Source organism: Trichosurus vulpecula, chromosome 5, assembly GCF_011100635.1.
Source record: "Trichosurus vulpecula isolate mTriVul1 chromosome 5, mTriVul1.pri, whole genome shotgun sequence".
Classification (NCBI taxonomy): Eukaryota; Metazoa; Chordata; class Mammalia; order Diprotodontia; family Phalangeridae; genus Trichosurus; species Trichosurus vulpecula.
The window spans coordinates 169,085,109-169,102,509 of NC_050577.1; the positions used below are offsets into that span (position 1 = coordinate 169,085,109).

The following is a 17,401-nucleotide window of genomic DNA, read 5'->3' on the forward strand; positions in this document are numbered from 1 at the left end:
TTGAGATATACTTTAGCACACCCAAGCAGAAAGAGGAAATAGATGAGGAGTTTGGGAAATCTATCATAAGCTTAGTATTAATTCATGTGGTAGTAGTGATGGGATATTTCTGAAATGCTCTCTGCACAGTAGCTAATAAAGCCCTGACTTTTCTTAATGATAGCTTCATCCTTCAAAAAATAGAGAAAAGAAGAGAGGCATATTGTATTCAAGATCTTGTTCTTGCCACTAAGTAAATACTGGTCTCTGGAGTATATGATAACAGGAGTGAAGTAATGTTTCTATCTTTAGAATTTGTGATGAGCAGAAAAACAAAAAGTAGGAATAGTCCTATAGGCACAGTAGATTTGGGGAAAGCAGATTGCAAAGAGTTCAGAGAAGGGATAGTCAGGATCTCATATACTGAATTTCTGTAGGGGAAGTAAGACCAGGAGAGAAGGAAAGCTTTCAAGAATAATGTTGTAAAGACAAAAAAGAGACAGTTATGAAGAAGAAGAAAAAATAGGGGAGTTTTCTGAAGAAATCACTATGGACATAGAGAAAACTCATGCATTACCAACTTAGATTTTTAAAATACAGCATGGAAGATGGAAGCAAAGGCAATTAATAGCAGATAATTACAAAAACATGACAGAGACCTGTCGGAGAAGCATTAGGAATGCCAAAGCTCAGAATGAGTTGAGGCTGTTAGTGACAGTTAAAGATAGCAAAAAAAAAAAAAAGTTTGATTTAGGGTTTGTTTGTTTCTTAAAGTTGGGGAAAAGAGGAGAATAAAAAAAGATATTGGACACTGCTTAGTAAGGATAGAACAGTGATAACTTTTTTTGTTTCTGTTTTCTCTGTCAAGGAAAGTGATCTTTGTTCTTGAAATGACAGAACAAAAATGGCTAGTAGGGAATTTATACCCAAAAAAAGTAGGTACATAGTAAGAGAAGACACAACTTCTCTTGCTGATTTGCAGTCTTTTCTCCTAGTTGAAATACACGTAGATACTCAAAAAGGTGACAGATGTGATTTCTGAGCCATTGTCAATAATCCTTGAAAGATCATAGAGAATGGGAGAGGTACCACAATTTTGGAGACAGGAAAATGTTGTTTTAATTCTTAAAAAAAAAAATACAACCAGCAAACTGTAGACCAGAGAGATTGGTTTTGATTCTTGATGTAATGCTCATGTATTAAAGACATGGTTAGTGAACATCCAGAAGAGGAAGCTATGTTCATAAACATCTAGCATAACTTAATTAAGACTAGGTGGTACCAGATTAATCTCATTTCCTTTTGTGAAAAGGTTACTAAACTGAAAGATTAGATGAATGCTTTAGATGCAGTTTATCTTAATTATTGCAAGCTAGATGGTAAAATTCTTTTATGCTATACTAGATAGATGAATTAGGAACAGGTTGAATGGCTGGGCCTTTTATTCATTAGAGTGTTCTAACATTAGTGTTTTGATGTCAGCTTGGAAGGAAGTTTCCAGTAAAGTGCTCTGGTCATCTGTGCTTTTCTTGACTAAAGTCATAAGTGACACGTATTGGTAGATGTCACAGAGCTGGGTGTGTTAGCTAATACAGTGGAAGAGAGTCAGAATTCAAAAAGATTTTCCTGATTTAGGACACTGGGCTGACTCTAATAAAATGAAATTCATTTCAGATAATTGCAAAAAAATTACCTCTACAAATAAATATAACAATAGCTAGCATTTACATAGCAGTTTTTATTTTTTAAAAAGTTATTTTGGCATTTTAGGTTTTTTTTTTTGTATCACCATAGGTTTCCTCAGTAGCCTACCCCTAACTTCCAGAGAGCCATCTCATAACAGATAGTATTTTTAAAAGACAAAATAAGAAAAAGAGGAAAAATTCAGCAAAAGATATCACTACATTGAAAAAGTCTGAAAATATGTGTAATATACAATACGTGTAGACCTCCTACTTCTGTAAAGGGAATGTTTTTTTTTTCATATCTGTTTTCAGGCTTTGCTTGTTCTTTATAATTTTAAAACATTTACTTTTGACTGTATTGTGTTTGTTCTTTCCATTTACATTATTGTAGTCCTTGTGTATATTGTTTTCTTGGCTTTGCTTATTTCACTGTGCATCATTTCATATAGATCTTTTCATGCTTCTCTGTATTCATCACACATTTCTTAAAGCACGGTAATATCTCATTATATTCATGTACCACAGTTTGGCCATTTCTCAGTTGATGAGCATGTAGCACTTTAAGGTGTGCCCAGATGCTTTACCTGTGTTCTCTTTTTTGATCTTCAAAACAGCCCTAGGGCAAACAAGGGGATGCAGGGTTAGATGGCCGTTTTCCTCAAAAAAAAAAATGTAGAAATAATACACCTTCACTATGAGTCAACAATATGAAATGGCACATGAGAAACCTAATGCCACCTTAGACTACATTAACAGAGGTATAAGTTCAGAAATAAGTTGGTGATAGTTCTGCTATAACATTTTGTATTAGTTACATCTAGAAATATCGTGTTCAGTTTTGGGGATCATTTTTTAGGAAAGACTAATATATCCAGAGGAAGGCCACCATTATGGTAAAGGGCCTTATGGTATTAAACATCTGTTCTGGGAATATTTAGCTTGGAGGAAAAAAAGGTTTAAGGCAAGACATGATCATGGTCTTCAAGCATTTGAACAGTTATCATATGAAAGAGGGTTCAGACTTCTGCTTGGCCGCAGGGAACAGAACTAGGAACAATGGGGAAAAGTTACAAAGAGGCAAATTTCAACTTGATAATATGGAGAAATTTCCTAATCATTGGAGTTGTACAGAATTGGCTTCCATAAGAAGTAATGAGTTTTTTTCCCTCACTTGAGGTCATCTGGGAAAGGCTAGGCAAACAGTACTATTTGGGTTGTAGAGAAATTTTTTTCCTAGGGATACATTGGACTATTACAATGCTAATATTCCACATTGTGAATTCAGCTTCCACACTTCATCCTGTCCCGGTGCAGAGGACTTTGTCTTCTTTTTAGAAAGTTGTTAAAACTTACCCAAGAGTGTAAATGAGGTTGCAGGATCCTACTGTTTGGTTTTGATTTAGCGCAGTCATCGATTTATTTTAAAGTGTGCTGTTTCATAGAATCACAGTAGTTGAGAGTTGGAAGAGACTTCAGCCATCTATTCCAACATGTACATGAAAGAAATCCTTATTGTAACATAATACCTGACAAGTAATCATGCAGCCTCTTCTTAAAGACTTCCAAGGAGAGAGAATCTTACTACCTGTCAAGGCAGGTCATTATGCATTTGGATAGCCCTAGTTGTTAAGTTTTTCCTAACATTAAACCAAAATTTGCCTCTTTTCAGCTTTTACCCCTTATTCCTGGTTGGACTCTTTAGGGCTAATCATAACATGACTAATCTTTCCTCTGTGTGACACTCCTTCAAATATTTGAAGGCAGTTATAATATCCCCATTTAATCTTTATTTTACCAGGTTAAATTTGCTCAGTTCATTGAACCAATTTTCACATGTCATTGAATCAGACCTCTTCACTATCTTAGTTGCCTTCCTGTAAACATACAGCATTTTGTCACTTGTCCTTCTTAAACCATGATAGCCATATCTGAGCACAATATTCCAGATAAGGCCTGATGAGGATAGAATATAGTAGAATACAGAGTACAGTAACATCTTCCTATTCCTGGAAGCTATTCTCCTCTTAAGGAAACCCAAGATCACCTTAGTTTTTGAATGCCACATCATATTGAAGACTGACTCACTGAAGTTATAATCCACTAAAATTTCAATATCTTTTTTCAGAACACCTGCCATTTAACCTTGCATCTGCCGTCTTGTATTTGTGAATTGATTTTCTCTTGTATTAAAATATGTCTTTACATTTATACTTGCTGAATTTCATCTTATTAGATTTAGCCTCATGTTCTAGCCTATCAGTAGCCTTTTAGGATTCTGTGTGTCATCCAGTGTGTTAGCAATCTTTGCCAGCTTTGTGTTATCTAAAGATTTGATGAGCTTACCATTTATGGTTTTATCCAAGTCATTGATGTTAAACAGCACCAGTTCAAGCACAAAACCCTCGGGTACTCCACTGGATACCTCCTGCCACTTTGACATTAAACTATTAATGACTAACATTTGAATCTGGCCATCCAGCTAGTTATGAATCCATCTGATTGTGTTATCTAATCAATGTTTCTTCATCTCCTTCACAAGAATAATATGAGATACTTTTATCAGAAGTGTAAGTAAACTCTATCCACAGCATTCTCCTTATCTGTTAGCTGAGTAATTCTGTCAAAACAGAAGAAATGAAGTTGGTCTTGAATGACCTATTCAAGATGAAGTGATGCTGCTTTTTATAACTACTACTTCCCTTTCTAGCTGTTGAATAACCATTTTTTTAGTGATCCATTTTCTTTCTTGCCATTCAGCCAATAGGACATGTGAAAACATTTAATGTATTTCTGAAATAATAAGAGGATATATGGACAGTTCCTCTCTCTGGAGAAATATTGGCTCAAGTAATATTCAGTACAAGATACCTCTCTCTACTCTTCACGTTAGAAAATGCATCTAGAATATAGGAAAATATACCTTGCTGTTTATATTTCTCTGCTGAATACATTATTCACATTCTTAAATACTGTTCGTGGTGTGTTTTTTTAAATTACTTTATCAAAGGAATCCATGCCTTGAAAAAAAATTCACACTTTCATATTTCACTGGAGGTTCTGGTAATTTTCTCTTTTGACATGTGAATCACAGATTTTTTTTTTTTTAGAGTTGGAAGGGACCTTCTAGTTCATCTTGGGTAATGGTCTATGATCTCATTAATAAAAATCTGTACAGGGATACAAAGATAAAAATGAAAACTACCCCTGTCATTATATTCTACTAGTTCTTAATCTCTTTTGTGTCATAGACCCTTTGGCAATCTGATGATGAAACCTACGTATCCTTTCTTGGACTAATCTTCTTAAATGAGTAATTTTTTAAAATATATAGAATGGCAAAGGAAACTAATTATATTGAAATAAAGATGTAGTTTTCTTTCCCATCCAAGTTCACAGATCCCTTGAAATCTATTCTTGGTTCCTTGGACCCTAGGTTAAGAACTCCTGTATTAGGGTGACACAATATGTAGACCGGAGAGTCCATAAAAGTAATTTCTTGAGGAAGAGAAGCCTAATAATTCAGGGGGAGGGTCAAAGGAAAGGATTTGCATAGGAGGTGGCAAATGAATTTAGCCTTGTGGGAAGACAAAAGAAACAGAAGATGAGATGTCGATTTCCCCAACCTGGATCACATTTTCATTTCAATAAGAACCTTTAACATCATAAGCCACAGTAGTGATTTTTTTATGTATATACATTCATTTATTTTTTTGTTACATTTTGAGTTCCAAGTTGTTTCCCTCCCACCCTCTCATCCCTATATTAAAGAAGGCCAACTGTTGATATAAATATATACGTGGAACCATACAATACATACTTCCATATATCAGTACTTTCTCTGGAGGTGAAGAATATTTTCCTTCAAAAAGTCCTTCATAGTTGCATAAAAATTTTCAAAATTAAATTTAAGATAGGAAAGTTAGTTTTGGGTTTTGCAAAGTGGAGAGTATAGAGCTGAAAACTGTGATTTAAGATATATGCAAGTATATTCAGTGTCCTTATCAAATAGTAATATTTCTAACGAACTGTAACTACTGACTTAGTGAGCAGCCTCAACTTTTTAGAACATGAGTAAGAACCTAGGAGTAAATAAAGCCAAAATAGGTATCACAAAACCTGTGAAATAATGCTCATGCGGTTTACTAAAAGAATATTCTTATAGACTCTCTCTTTGAGCATGTCAGCTTATATACCATCCTAGCCAATTTAAATGTTGGAATTCTCAGACATAGCTGTAAAGTGGGTGGGGGGGGGGAGTGAGGGATGCATGGAGGTGGAGAGGGGTTGAGGGTGTGGAGGGGTAGAATGATCAAGTCTTATAGATGCAGATACATTGACACCAGTAAAAACTAATATCTGTAAGGAAAAAGAAAGAACAACAATGAAATGTAGAATCAGATCAGTGAGCAAGCATTTGTTCAGTGCCACTGTGTGCCAAGCACTGCACTGGGTTCTGAGGATACAAATATAATGAATAAAAAGACTCCTGCTTCAAAGAAACTTACACTCTCTAATGGGGGAGACAATAGGAACATAAAAAAGTATATATGGAATAAAAATAAAGGAAATAATTACAACTAAAAGTACAGTAGTTGAATACAAGGCAGGCCATTTAGAAGGGGAAGGAGGTTCTTGACCTTGGTCTTGAAGGAAGAGAAGTATTCTATAAGGCAGAAGTGAGAAGAGAGACAGTTCCAGATATGAGGGATGGCCAGTGCAGAGTCATAGACAGGAGATGGAATAGTATGTGGGAGGAACAGAAAGAAGTCCTCTTTGCCTGGATCACAGAGGACTGGAGTGGGGAGTAATATGAAATAAGGCTGGAAGGATAGGTTTGAGCCAGAATTAAATAAGTTTAGGGGAGTCACATGATCAGATCTGCGCTTAATGAAAATTACTTCTACAACAGCATAGGAAGGACTGGGGTGGTAAAAGACTTGAGATTAGGAGATCAGTCAGGAACTGTTACAGTAATCCAAGCAGGAGGTTATGACTGACTAGACTAAAGTGGTAGCTGAATGAGCGGACAGTCATATGAGAAAGATATGGCAAGGTTTGGTAACTAGTTGGATGTGTGGGGTGATGAAGAGTGAGAAATCAAGGAAAATGCCAAAGTTATGAACTTGGGAGACTGGAAGGATAATGGTATCTTCAACATAAATAGAAACGTTTGGAAGAGTGGCGGTTTGGGGGAAAAGATAATAGGTTCAGTTTTGCACGTATTGAATTTGAGATGTTTCTAATGACATCCACTTTGAAATAGTGTTAAGTTGGTGACATGGAACTGAATCTCAGGGGAGAGACAGGAGGCTAAATTTATAGGCCTGGAGTTATATGCATTAAGTCCTTGGAAACTTAAAAAGTAAATCGTTCCTACATGCCTTAAGACCCTGATGACATCACAGCATTATAGCACAGTGTAATAATTCTTCTACTAGTGAACTTGAGTCATCAACATTAGGTCAAATTATGATAATTACACTTTAAGAAGACAGGAAAATGTGTGATTGATTAATTTTAGGAAGATCTTCATCCAAAAGGGTAAATGTTACAAAAAAGAAACCGTTAATACTTAAAGGGAGTAGTTTCAGGTATCTGGAAAAATTCATTAATGGGGTAACAATTTGATGTCTTGACAGTTCCAGAAAAGTGAGGTGCCTACTGTATCTAATAATTCCTTTAAATCCATGCATGGTATTATAGCAAGTGCAATAAAGTAGACAAAAATTTCTCAGGGAACTAATATTCTAAAACAGGACTTTCATTCATCTGAGTATTTATTGAGTATCTACTATGTAGAAAGCATTATGATAGGATGTACCATACATATGCTTCCATGATAGTTTATCTTTTTCTAGATCTAACAGTCTCTTTTTCTTCTTCACTTCAACCTTTTGTAAACCTATTGGAAATGCTGAGCATTGAAGAAAACTATATGCTTTTCCTTGCTTTAGTAATTATATTTCATTGCTTTTGTGAAGGAGGAAATGGTTTCAAAAGTGTAAGTATATTAAATTGGAGTTATTTATCCTATTATTTCCACAACTCTTAAGGTGATTTTCAGGTGTCAAATTCTCTAAATTTTAAGAAGGTAAAATCTTTTCAGATACCTCAATATTATAGTCAGGAATGAGTTGAAATTTTCTGGAAATAGGTTGCTGCTCTGATTTTACGTACCACAGTTTCCATCTCCACCCCCTGTGCCTATTGTCATCTCAGTTTGTTTCCACTTATTTAGAATGACTGGAAGCATGTTCTCTAACTGGCCCGTTCTGTGGAATGGATACAAAGAAGCAGTAGCTTGGGCCCAGGTGCTTATGAATGAGCATGTAATATGGTTCACCTGGGAGTCCGTCCCAAAATGGACTCTGTTGTCAACAAATTGAAAATGCCAAGTTCTGGCCTCAGGAATTTGACATTCTGATCCATTGTACATACAATAATGTTGTTTCACTTGGTGGGGGGGGGCGGGGGTGTGTGTGGTGTGTGTGTGTGTGTGTGTGTGTGTGTGTGTGTGTGTGTGTGTGAAACACATGTTTTTATACATATACACCTTTCAGTTTTGCTACTTATTTAATTTTTATTTTGTAACATTATTACAATGAAAGTATATTGATTTGGATACTGTAAATAAAAAGTAAAGCAGGAACAGCAGGAATATAGTTCTTATCTATAGAAATCTGTCAGCACTCACCTGACATGCCATATTCAAGACTTAGTTCTTTTATGAAGTATTTAATTTGTATAAAACTTACTTGACGCCACATTGGAAAACTTTTAAACTTCTTTCTTTCTGAAGTAAAATCCATTTTATTGTTATCTTCACCTGTTGAAAACATTTGCACTCTTAAGGGTCCTGCTGCCAGTATTCATAAGATTTTTCCTTCTAAAGAATATAAATAAGGGAATAAATTCTAATTACTGTAGTTGGTTTCATTTCAATGCTGATACCAAAAATGCAATAGGTCCATTAAAAGCAGATCATCCCAGTAAATGAAGTAAAAGGTCCTAAGGCCAAGATTCAGTCAGTAAAATGTTTTAAGGAAAGAGAGCTAGTTGTGAGTGTTAACCTGCTGCCTAAAGCGAACTAACCTTTTAAACACTTCATTTTTACTTTTATTTTTTTTTAATTAGTTTTAAAGGTGACAGGTTGACAATAGTGAAGAGTACAATTGAAGCAAGTGTACAGCACAGGCTTGGAAGTATTAGAAGTTTTTCTTTATCTATTGAGAGACCTCAACCAGTGAGTACATTCAAAGGTGAACAGATACCTGTCTTTTAGCTATTTCAGTTTTTTACTCCATAGTCACAAGACACTTCAGAAGCCATCTAGAGCAACCTATACCTCAATAGCAATTCCCTTTACAACTTACTTGCTAAGTGATTATCCAGCCTTTGTTTGAAGACTTCTAGGAGGGAAGGGAATACCAGTACCTGTAGAGACAACCTATTCTCCTCTTAGATAGTTTTGTTAGGAAATTTGGGGATTTTAATCTTTTGGGGTTTTTTTTAGTATTGAGCCTAAATCTGCATTTCTGTAACTTCAGTCTGTTGATTTCTGTATTTTCCAATGGCTCTAAATGAATCTATTGTCTGCACCTAACTGCCTCTTTATTGCCTGTTGTATCAGTATATTGTTTGATTAGAGAAAAGTCAGAAAAGGATATGAGATTGAGAAATAATAATGTTATACTTTACTTCAAAGGTCCTTCATAATTTTGTGTGGATACAGTTTTCACTAGCATAGATAATGATCTGTCCCTGCCAGCATAGTAATTACTTTTTCATGAGTGACTGCAGCTAAAAAAATAAAAATCATCATTTGGTGTCTATCCTTTTAGTGATGACTCAATTTGTGAATAGAGGGTTCTTGAACAACAGCTGTATGTCAGCAAGCCCCTGCTCAGTCTATAGACCTTGGTAGGGCCCACCAAATAATGAGAAATTTTTTTAAAATCTCTTTTTACAGGGACTAGAGAACTGATAGGTCTCTACAGGCAGCCAGATAGCCACTGTGCAATATTGGAGGACTACTCAAAAACTCAGAATGAACAGATCAACAGCTAATCTGTTTCCATCACTATCATGCTATATCACCTAAATAATATTTAACCATTCTTATGTGCTAGCTTTTGCTTATTAATGGTAACGTCATTTTCCCATGAAAGACTAGCTAACAATTTGAGAATGGTACAGATTCAGCCAGCCATGTAAATTAGAATATCCCTAGCAGTAGGACCACTGAGCACTGGGTTCTGGAAGAAATTTCAAAAGGCTACCTTTTCCATTCTTTGATTCCTTAGGAACCCTAAAAAAAAATGTTGGAGAGCACTGCAAATGTTTGTCCTCTAGGAAGGAATAGTTGGTAAATGCTTACAGAGCTGATGAATATTTCTCAGATGAGAGAAAACCTTATTGAGTCAATAGTTTTCCTCTCCTGCCTGCACTCTCTTTCCCTTTATTTTTGCCTTTTCCCCCTTAGTTAAAACTCTTTCTAGGAAGCTAAAAGAGAACGTTTTTTACTTTCTCTTGCCTTGAGCTACATTCTGATCTCACTATTTGACACATTCTTGTATGCTGAGCATCTACAGAAGCTAAACTGAGACTAACTTTTCACACATTGTTGAACCAATGTGTTTTCCATCCCTTTTTATTACTTATATAATAAACAGGCTAGGGTATAGATCAGCCTGCTGACATTGCTACTATTGATGCTTTTCTGAGGTTCAAAAATATGTGCAAAAAAGAATTTACAGAAACAATTTCACAACTTTAATTCAGCAAAATTGTTTAGATTTTATTTTTAGTTTTAGGAAAGTCAACTCTATGAGACATGTAAATGTGTTCCCCCACCCCCAAACTGTTCTTTGTACATTTCTTTTTCCAAGTTTCTTTTTTGTACATTTTTTATTGGCATTTACTTGCCATAGAGACCTTATGCTATCTGTGTAGATAATAAAATTATCATGGGTATTTTAAGAAAACTTAACATTCATCTTTAAATGATTATGTAATTATTAATTTTTTAGTAGATGAGAGATACATTTCAAGCTAAGGTATTACTGGCAGATCACTTCTGTTATTTTTCTCAAGATGACATTTATTGGGTATAGGTTATTATAGCAGATAATTTTAAAACCACATTTACTGGCTTAATTTGTAATACCATTATATACTTCCTTGAAAATTATCTGAACTCATAAATTAATAATAATATATATAATTAAATTAAGCCATGACATACAGTTGTCATATTTGCTTTTGTATTCAGAATACAAACATTTTTAAATGGATCACAGACAGCAAGGACTATGTCTTTTTATCTTATTTCATGGAGTGTTTCACTATGTGCTGATAAGAAGATGATGAAAAAGCTCTTCTGAAATGCACACAGAAACACAGGAGTTTTTTGAAGTGAAACATTTTCTCTGCTTAACTTTTTAATCAATTTATCATTGGAACAAAATAATAAATAATGAAATTAGTCATTTTAAGTAGGCCCTAATTTATTCAAGAGCATTATTACCTCCCCACCCCCAATGATAAATTTTTCTTTTCTTTTAACATTTTTAAAAATTGTTTAAGATTTTTCATTACTACCATGAAGATGGATTATCGAGCATTAGGTTAATACTTTCTATTATACTGAGCCATTTCATTACTTGTTTAAGAAGGCTAAATTTAAATACTACCTTATCCTTTCATACTCTGCCTACCAGAAGTTATTTGTCCCTCATCTGAATTTCTAGAGCACTTGGTAGCATTTCTATTGTATTTATTATATATTATTGTGTATTTTAGTTTTGTCTCTTACTTGATGTTAAGCTTATTGAGATCAGTGATTTTTGTACTGTTTTGTACTTTTTTCTTTCTATATATGATATGCTGATTGTCATAAACTTGATCCCAGTTACCTTCTATGTGTAGAAACAAGGCCAAACTTTCAATTGTAGGATATTAATAGTGGTTTTTCAGAACTATGTGTGTCATAGAATATAAACTTACAGTCATTTAAACATTAAATTTATCTACTGATAATTTAAGCATTTGCATATTGATTTCACAGCTCTTGTTCTACATGTAATTTTTGAATACGCTTACTTGGAGGATATTTAAATTTGACATTAAGGGACCAAATGTGGGCAGAAAGTTATAGAATGTATAAGACAATTTAAGTTTTGTGACTATTAATTCATACCTACAAATCTTCTCTAGAATATATGGTAGTTTACATTTAACCAAAATTCCTCTTTCAGTATAACCAAAAGTTCCCTACCAAAAGGTACCCAATTTTAGTGGCTAGCATCATCAAGAATAGAAATGATATCTAACATTTCTCTCTCCAATGACAACCAGCTATTCAAATTGAAATAACTTTGATACCTTCTAAGTCATCATTTGGCTTCTAAATTTGGCCATCTTGGCTTGCAGCTGAGAAGGGGAACAGTTTTCTCTAAGATTTCACAACTTTCTAACTTTAGAAGTTGGTTAAAGTGAAAGAGATGTTATGAAGATGGCTTGATAGATGACTTCGGATATTTTTTTAGGAAAGGAAATAAGCCGATCAGGTTTGTATTGCTGAGAAAGAGCTTAGTATTTTTAATTAGCAGAAGACAAAGATTTTTATATGTTGTATAGCATTTTATTAAGAGTTGTATCAATTGTACATTGCCTAACTTTATTTCTTTTTTTCCTGTTAGGCAAAGAGGATGAATATCCAAAGAAACCTCTGGGGCAACTTCCACCTGAACCTCAGACTATTGTTAATCACCTGAGCAATGGACAGAAAAATGTTGGTGTATCAAACTCCCAACCATCCAAAAAAACAGATGGCACAGCAACTCCCAGAAGACAAGAAATGTTGCCCTGTCATGAAAGTACAATCAATGCAGGGGAAAAGATTCCTTCTGTAAAGAGACTTGACTCAGTAGAAAAAGATAGTGGGAAAATTAAGAGTGAGGTAGAGACTCGAAGAAAACAACTACCTAGTACACAAGACAATTCTAAGCAATATAACAATGCTGCAGCTAACCAAAATTCTAATGCTACTTCAGATATCCGGAGGGATTTTATACCAAAGTGGAATAAGCCTTCAGATATGTCAGCCATTGAAAAAGCAGGAAAATATGCCATTGAAGGCAAAGGTAGAACAGTAAATCACTCACTTGTAGGCACACCCCCGAGTCCTGTTGAGACATGGGCATTGAATGTAAGGCAGAAGGTTAAGATTTTAGATGGTGATGAAGGTAAGCGGGGGTCCAATGCCTCCCAGTATGACAATGTACCAGGAGCTGAAAATGAAAATGCGACTGTCGCTGAGGAAGTATTAGAAAGAGCTCACTCTCAAAGTCCAAGTAAAGTAACTTACCCAAATAGCCCCAGAAAGTATTCTGAGAGATGTTCTAGTCCATCAAAAGTATCAAATAATTTTACTTTTAATGTACAGCCACCAAATTCCCCAAGATATTCATCCCCGGTTGATGGTGTAGCTCATATGAGAATGCCACCACCATCCTATAGCAACCCCCCTGTTTACCGTGGAAGTTCTCCAAAACATGCCTATACTGCTACCACTAATTTCATACCTCCACATTATAACCATGGGACTCAAATCAGCCCTTCTCGAAGACCTTATGGCTCCAATCATTCTATAGACTTTTCTCCAGAGAAATCTTACAGCCGCCCTGCCCCTCTTGTTATGCCATCTAATCGAATAGAAGTCCTACCTGTTGATGTCAGTGCTGCAGGATCATATTCAGGCAATTCAAGGTCTCCTATGGGTGGTGACTTCATAATTCCTCCAGTGGATTATTTGCCAGATAACAGAAAATGGCCAGAAGTTACTTACACTTACAGACCTGAGGCATATGGACAATCATGGAACCGAGATGCTAACAGAAGCCACTTCAGCAATTTACCAAAGCATACAGTTTTTCAACATGTAGCCAATCAGGATTATAACCTTCCAGCTGTTTCAATAGATAGTCCAGTACGGTATAGAACTTCACCATCTTTAGAAGATGTCAGTTCACCCCGGTATCAATATTCAGGTGCACCACCTCCATCACACTACAGAAACCGTGATGGACTTTCTATACATGAGTCAGTGTTGCTATGAAAATCGACTTATGTTTCCTTAACAGAAGAGAATAGACACCATTTAAGATCTACATTGCTATGTTTGTAATTGCCAAAGCAGTATTTTATACAGTTCTGGACAACTTGTGCAGTTCTATGTATGTTAATAATAAGAATATATCAAAACATTTTCCATTCCAGGTAGATACTACCAAAGTGGAGCATTTTAAGTTGTGTTATTATTGAACCTGTTTAAAATGATAGCATATATAAACATAGCAATAGTATGGAGAGATGTACGCACAACATGAATTCATTACTACTTTTCAGTTTTCATTTGCATACTCTTTATGTTTCAGAACAGAGAATTCCATGTGCCAGCTTTATTTTTTAAAAATAGCACTGAAAAACCGTATATAGAAAGAGTATTTTTCTGGCCATATGTAGTATATGTATCATCTCTGAATAGAAATCTGTGGACATATGCATACATGTTTGAGCAGGAATGTTCAGGAAATTGAAAAGCAATTATTTATCATGAATGACTAATATTTAATGGTATGCTTACTTTCCCTAACTTGTCTTTGAAGCAAAGACTTCCTTGAATTTTGCTTGATTTAACCCATTTGCCTTCTTCACTTGGGTCCTAAACTGACTAAAATAATGGCCCTACAACTTCTCAAGGAGGCTAATTTTTTTCTTTTTTTGGTCTGTCTTCTATCATTCGCCTTGAAAAACAGACAAGCAAAGACATTGGAAGGAGAAGAAGTGCAGCTCTCTGAGCTGACTTCTTAATGGTGCTTAAAAAGCAAGGTAGATCACAGGGATATATGTGCCACATAGGCAGCTTATAATGAGGTCACTTATATCAAAATAGCCATTATTTTGTTATAGTTTTGACCCTTTGAAGGCCCAGAGCAAAATAGTCCTTGCCGTATACAAAAGATATGCTGAAACATAGCCATCCCATGTAAAAAGTTAGAGCAGTGGAGCCAGGATGTGCTACATTGTCAGGCTGTTAAATTATTATTATTATTATTATTATTAAAACTGAATGTAAAAATTACCCCACTTGTCAATAGGAATCTAAAGTGACTTGTCTTTTTAAAAAATTAAGTGTGATTTTCATGCTTTTTGAAAATATTCCTTTGCATTTTTCCACTTTGGAAAAAACTTTGTCAAATTATATACTTTTAAATTGGTCTTTAGAGGACATTTCTTTAGACAAGCTATATTACAGTATACATACAAGGTCAATTCTTGAGCAATTCAAGAAAATACATTGTTATTTGTATGTAATTGAAGAGTTTGATGTGAGAATTACTTTTCATAATATTTGAATAATAGAAACTTTTATTGAATCAAAGAATAGGCATTGCAGCCTATTGCTGCAGGTCGATTCTTTAAAGTTTTAAGGTACAGAAATATAATGCCTTTGAAAATGGAAGTAACATTTATTTAGTTAGCTAGTGAATGTGATAGATCTTGTTTATGTATATAATGTATCTGGTGTAATTTTAATGAACTTGGTAGTATTTTAAATGATAGAACACAGCATATTAATAGCTAAACACTACACTGAATCATGAAGAAATTCTGATTATTAGTATCACTGGGCTATTGATTTAGATTGCTGATAGCTGCTTGGGATATATGTATATAATGTAGCCAAGGATGTTAACCTTAAAATTTAAACCTTGATTCTGTGATTTATAATAAACTACACTGTATAATTTACTTTATTCTAGTAGCACCTATGCTGCCTCCCCCAAATATATGTGTGTATATATGTGTGTGTGTGTGTGTATACATATGTATACATATATATCAATAATGGTAAATACTGTAGATTTTATATATATATATATATATGAAATATATACACACTATTTTCTTATGTCACCTATAACAGTTTTTAACTGTATACTTTTTTGTGTCATTATTTTTAACATGCTAAAATTAATAACGTTATCTTATTTGGTGTCTATGAGCTTTTTCTTCCTAGCATCAAGTGTCATATCCCTGTCTCTTCTAAGAGTTACTCTTTTCTCATTGAAATTACTAATTTTAGTCTGTTATTTTTCAGTATCTGTGCATTATGGTTTTGAATTTATTGTTCACTAAAAAAAAAATCACGTAATTAGAACTCCGGCCCATTTCAGATTTTTCCCCATTAATAACAATGTGCAGTATACACAGCCAGATAAACAGATAAACAGCCAGCCTCAGAGTCACATGATGGCTTGTGACCCTGGACTAACATTACTTAACCTTTCAGTGTCCCAGACAACTCTCAACACTGTCAGTGGTAGAGAAGGTGTTGATTTGCATTAGTAGAGGGAATTACCTCATTGGGAGTTCCCAACATAAATGAAATCACAGGCCTGACTCCCTTCTCCACACCCCACACCCTGAAACATGCTATTGTTTACATCACTTTTAGAAAAAATTTAGCTTGTCATCGTGCTTAGGAAAACATAACATAATCTTTTATTTTTATTTGACTAATATAACCATTTAGGTTAAATGGTTCCAAAAATATAGCTTCAACAGGAAATATAATTTAATATGAATTTATGCAGTGGGATGAGCTGTTCTTTCTAAATAGAAAACTTATGACTCTTTTACAGAATAAAAGTCAGTGTGTTGGCAAGCTATTGTTAACTGCATGCTTGAAGTAAAACTTGTCATTATCAAAACTTCTCATCATGGTAGTGTTTCCTACACCATTAAATAGATACTTGGGCACATAAAAAGATTTTTTGGGACCAATCTGAAAAGTTAAACAAACTAGACGAGATTTGCTATTGAAGGGTTTAAGACAAGCCCTTCTGTTTCATGTACCCATATTATGGATAGAAAACATTTTTTTTAAGAAACAAGCTTCATTTTCTTAATGTTTCATAGAAAAATAAATGAAAACTGATACAAAAAAAAAACCTGGCGTGTCCTTAGGAAAAGAAACTCAATCTCATGATTTGGGGAGGCATATAGCTTTTCCTGAATGTGGTAGATTTTTATTTTTGTCCCTTTTTTGTTGTTGTTTTTAGCGAAAGCATGACAATGAAATTGACTTGAATAATCCCTGATTGGTCTTTGGGGGCCCATTATTGTGCAGTCGTTGGAAGAGGCACCCTGGTTACAGTGAGCGTCCAAAATCAACTTTGTTGGGATCTCTTTTCTTATTTTCCTCATGTGGGAAATAACCCGATTGTTATGTATACATACCGTTCTACACAAATATGGATTTGTATGCGTAGAGAATCTACACCATAATCTCTAGGAAATATTTTAATCTCAGCTACAGTTCAGATTCATAGCTCTGTTAGTATGCACTTGATTGTGGCATAATTAGACTGGGGATTTTCTAGGAAATTGTCTGTCTAATGGCTTTTAAATGTCTGTATCCAATATGGAAATGAATAACTTTTGACACAATAATTTTAACAAGTTGAACTCTGCTTCTAAGATAACACAAGGTCATTGAGCATTGGGAATAGAATTCTACTTAGCATTCTATATAATGAATTATGCTTTCAAAAGGATTTTCAGCTATCTATTCATCTTTATAAATATCCCCTACATATAATTGTCTCCATTTTATAGATGAGAAAACTGAGAAACAAAGGAACTAATTAAGACTGTATGACAATTCTGTA

At 34.5% G+C, this 17,401-nt stretch overlaps 1 protein-coding gene across 3 annotated transcripts in view; it reads left to right on the forward strand.

The window, feature by feature from the left end:
* Nucleotides 1-15,479, forward strand: part of USP6NL (USP6 N-terminal like) — a 221,286-nt gene extending 205,807 nt beyond the window's left edge. For all 3 annotated transcript variants that reach the window (XM_036760376.1, XM_036760378.1, XM_036760377.1), the window contains exon 15: nt 12,365-15,479. In XM_036760376.1, the coding sequence (XP_036616271.1) occupies nt 12,365-13,782 (1,418 nt within the window). In that variant the 3' untranslated portion in view covers nt 13,783-15,479. The remainder of the gene's footprint in view (nt 1-12,364) is intronic.
* The last annotated feature ends 1,922 nt before the right edge of the window (nt 15,480-17,401 follow it).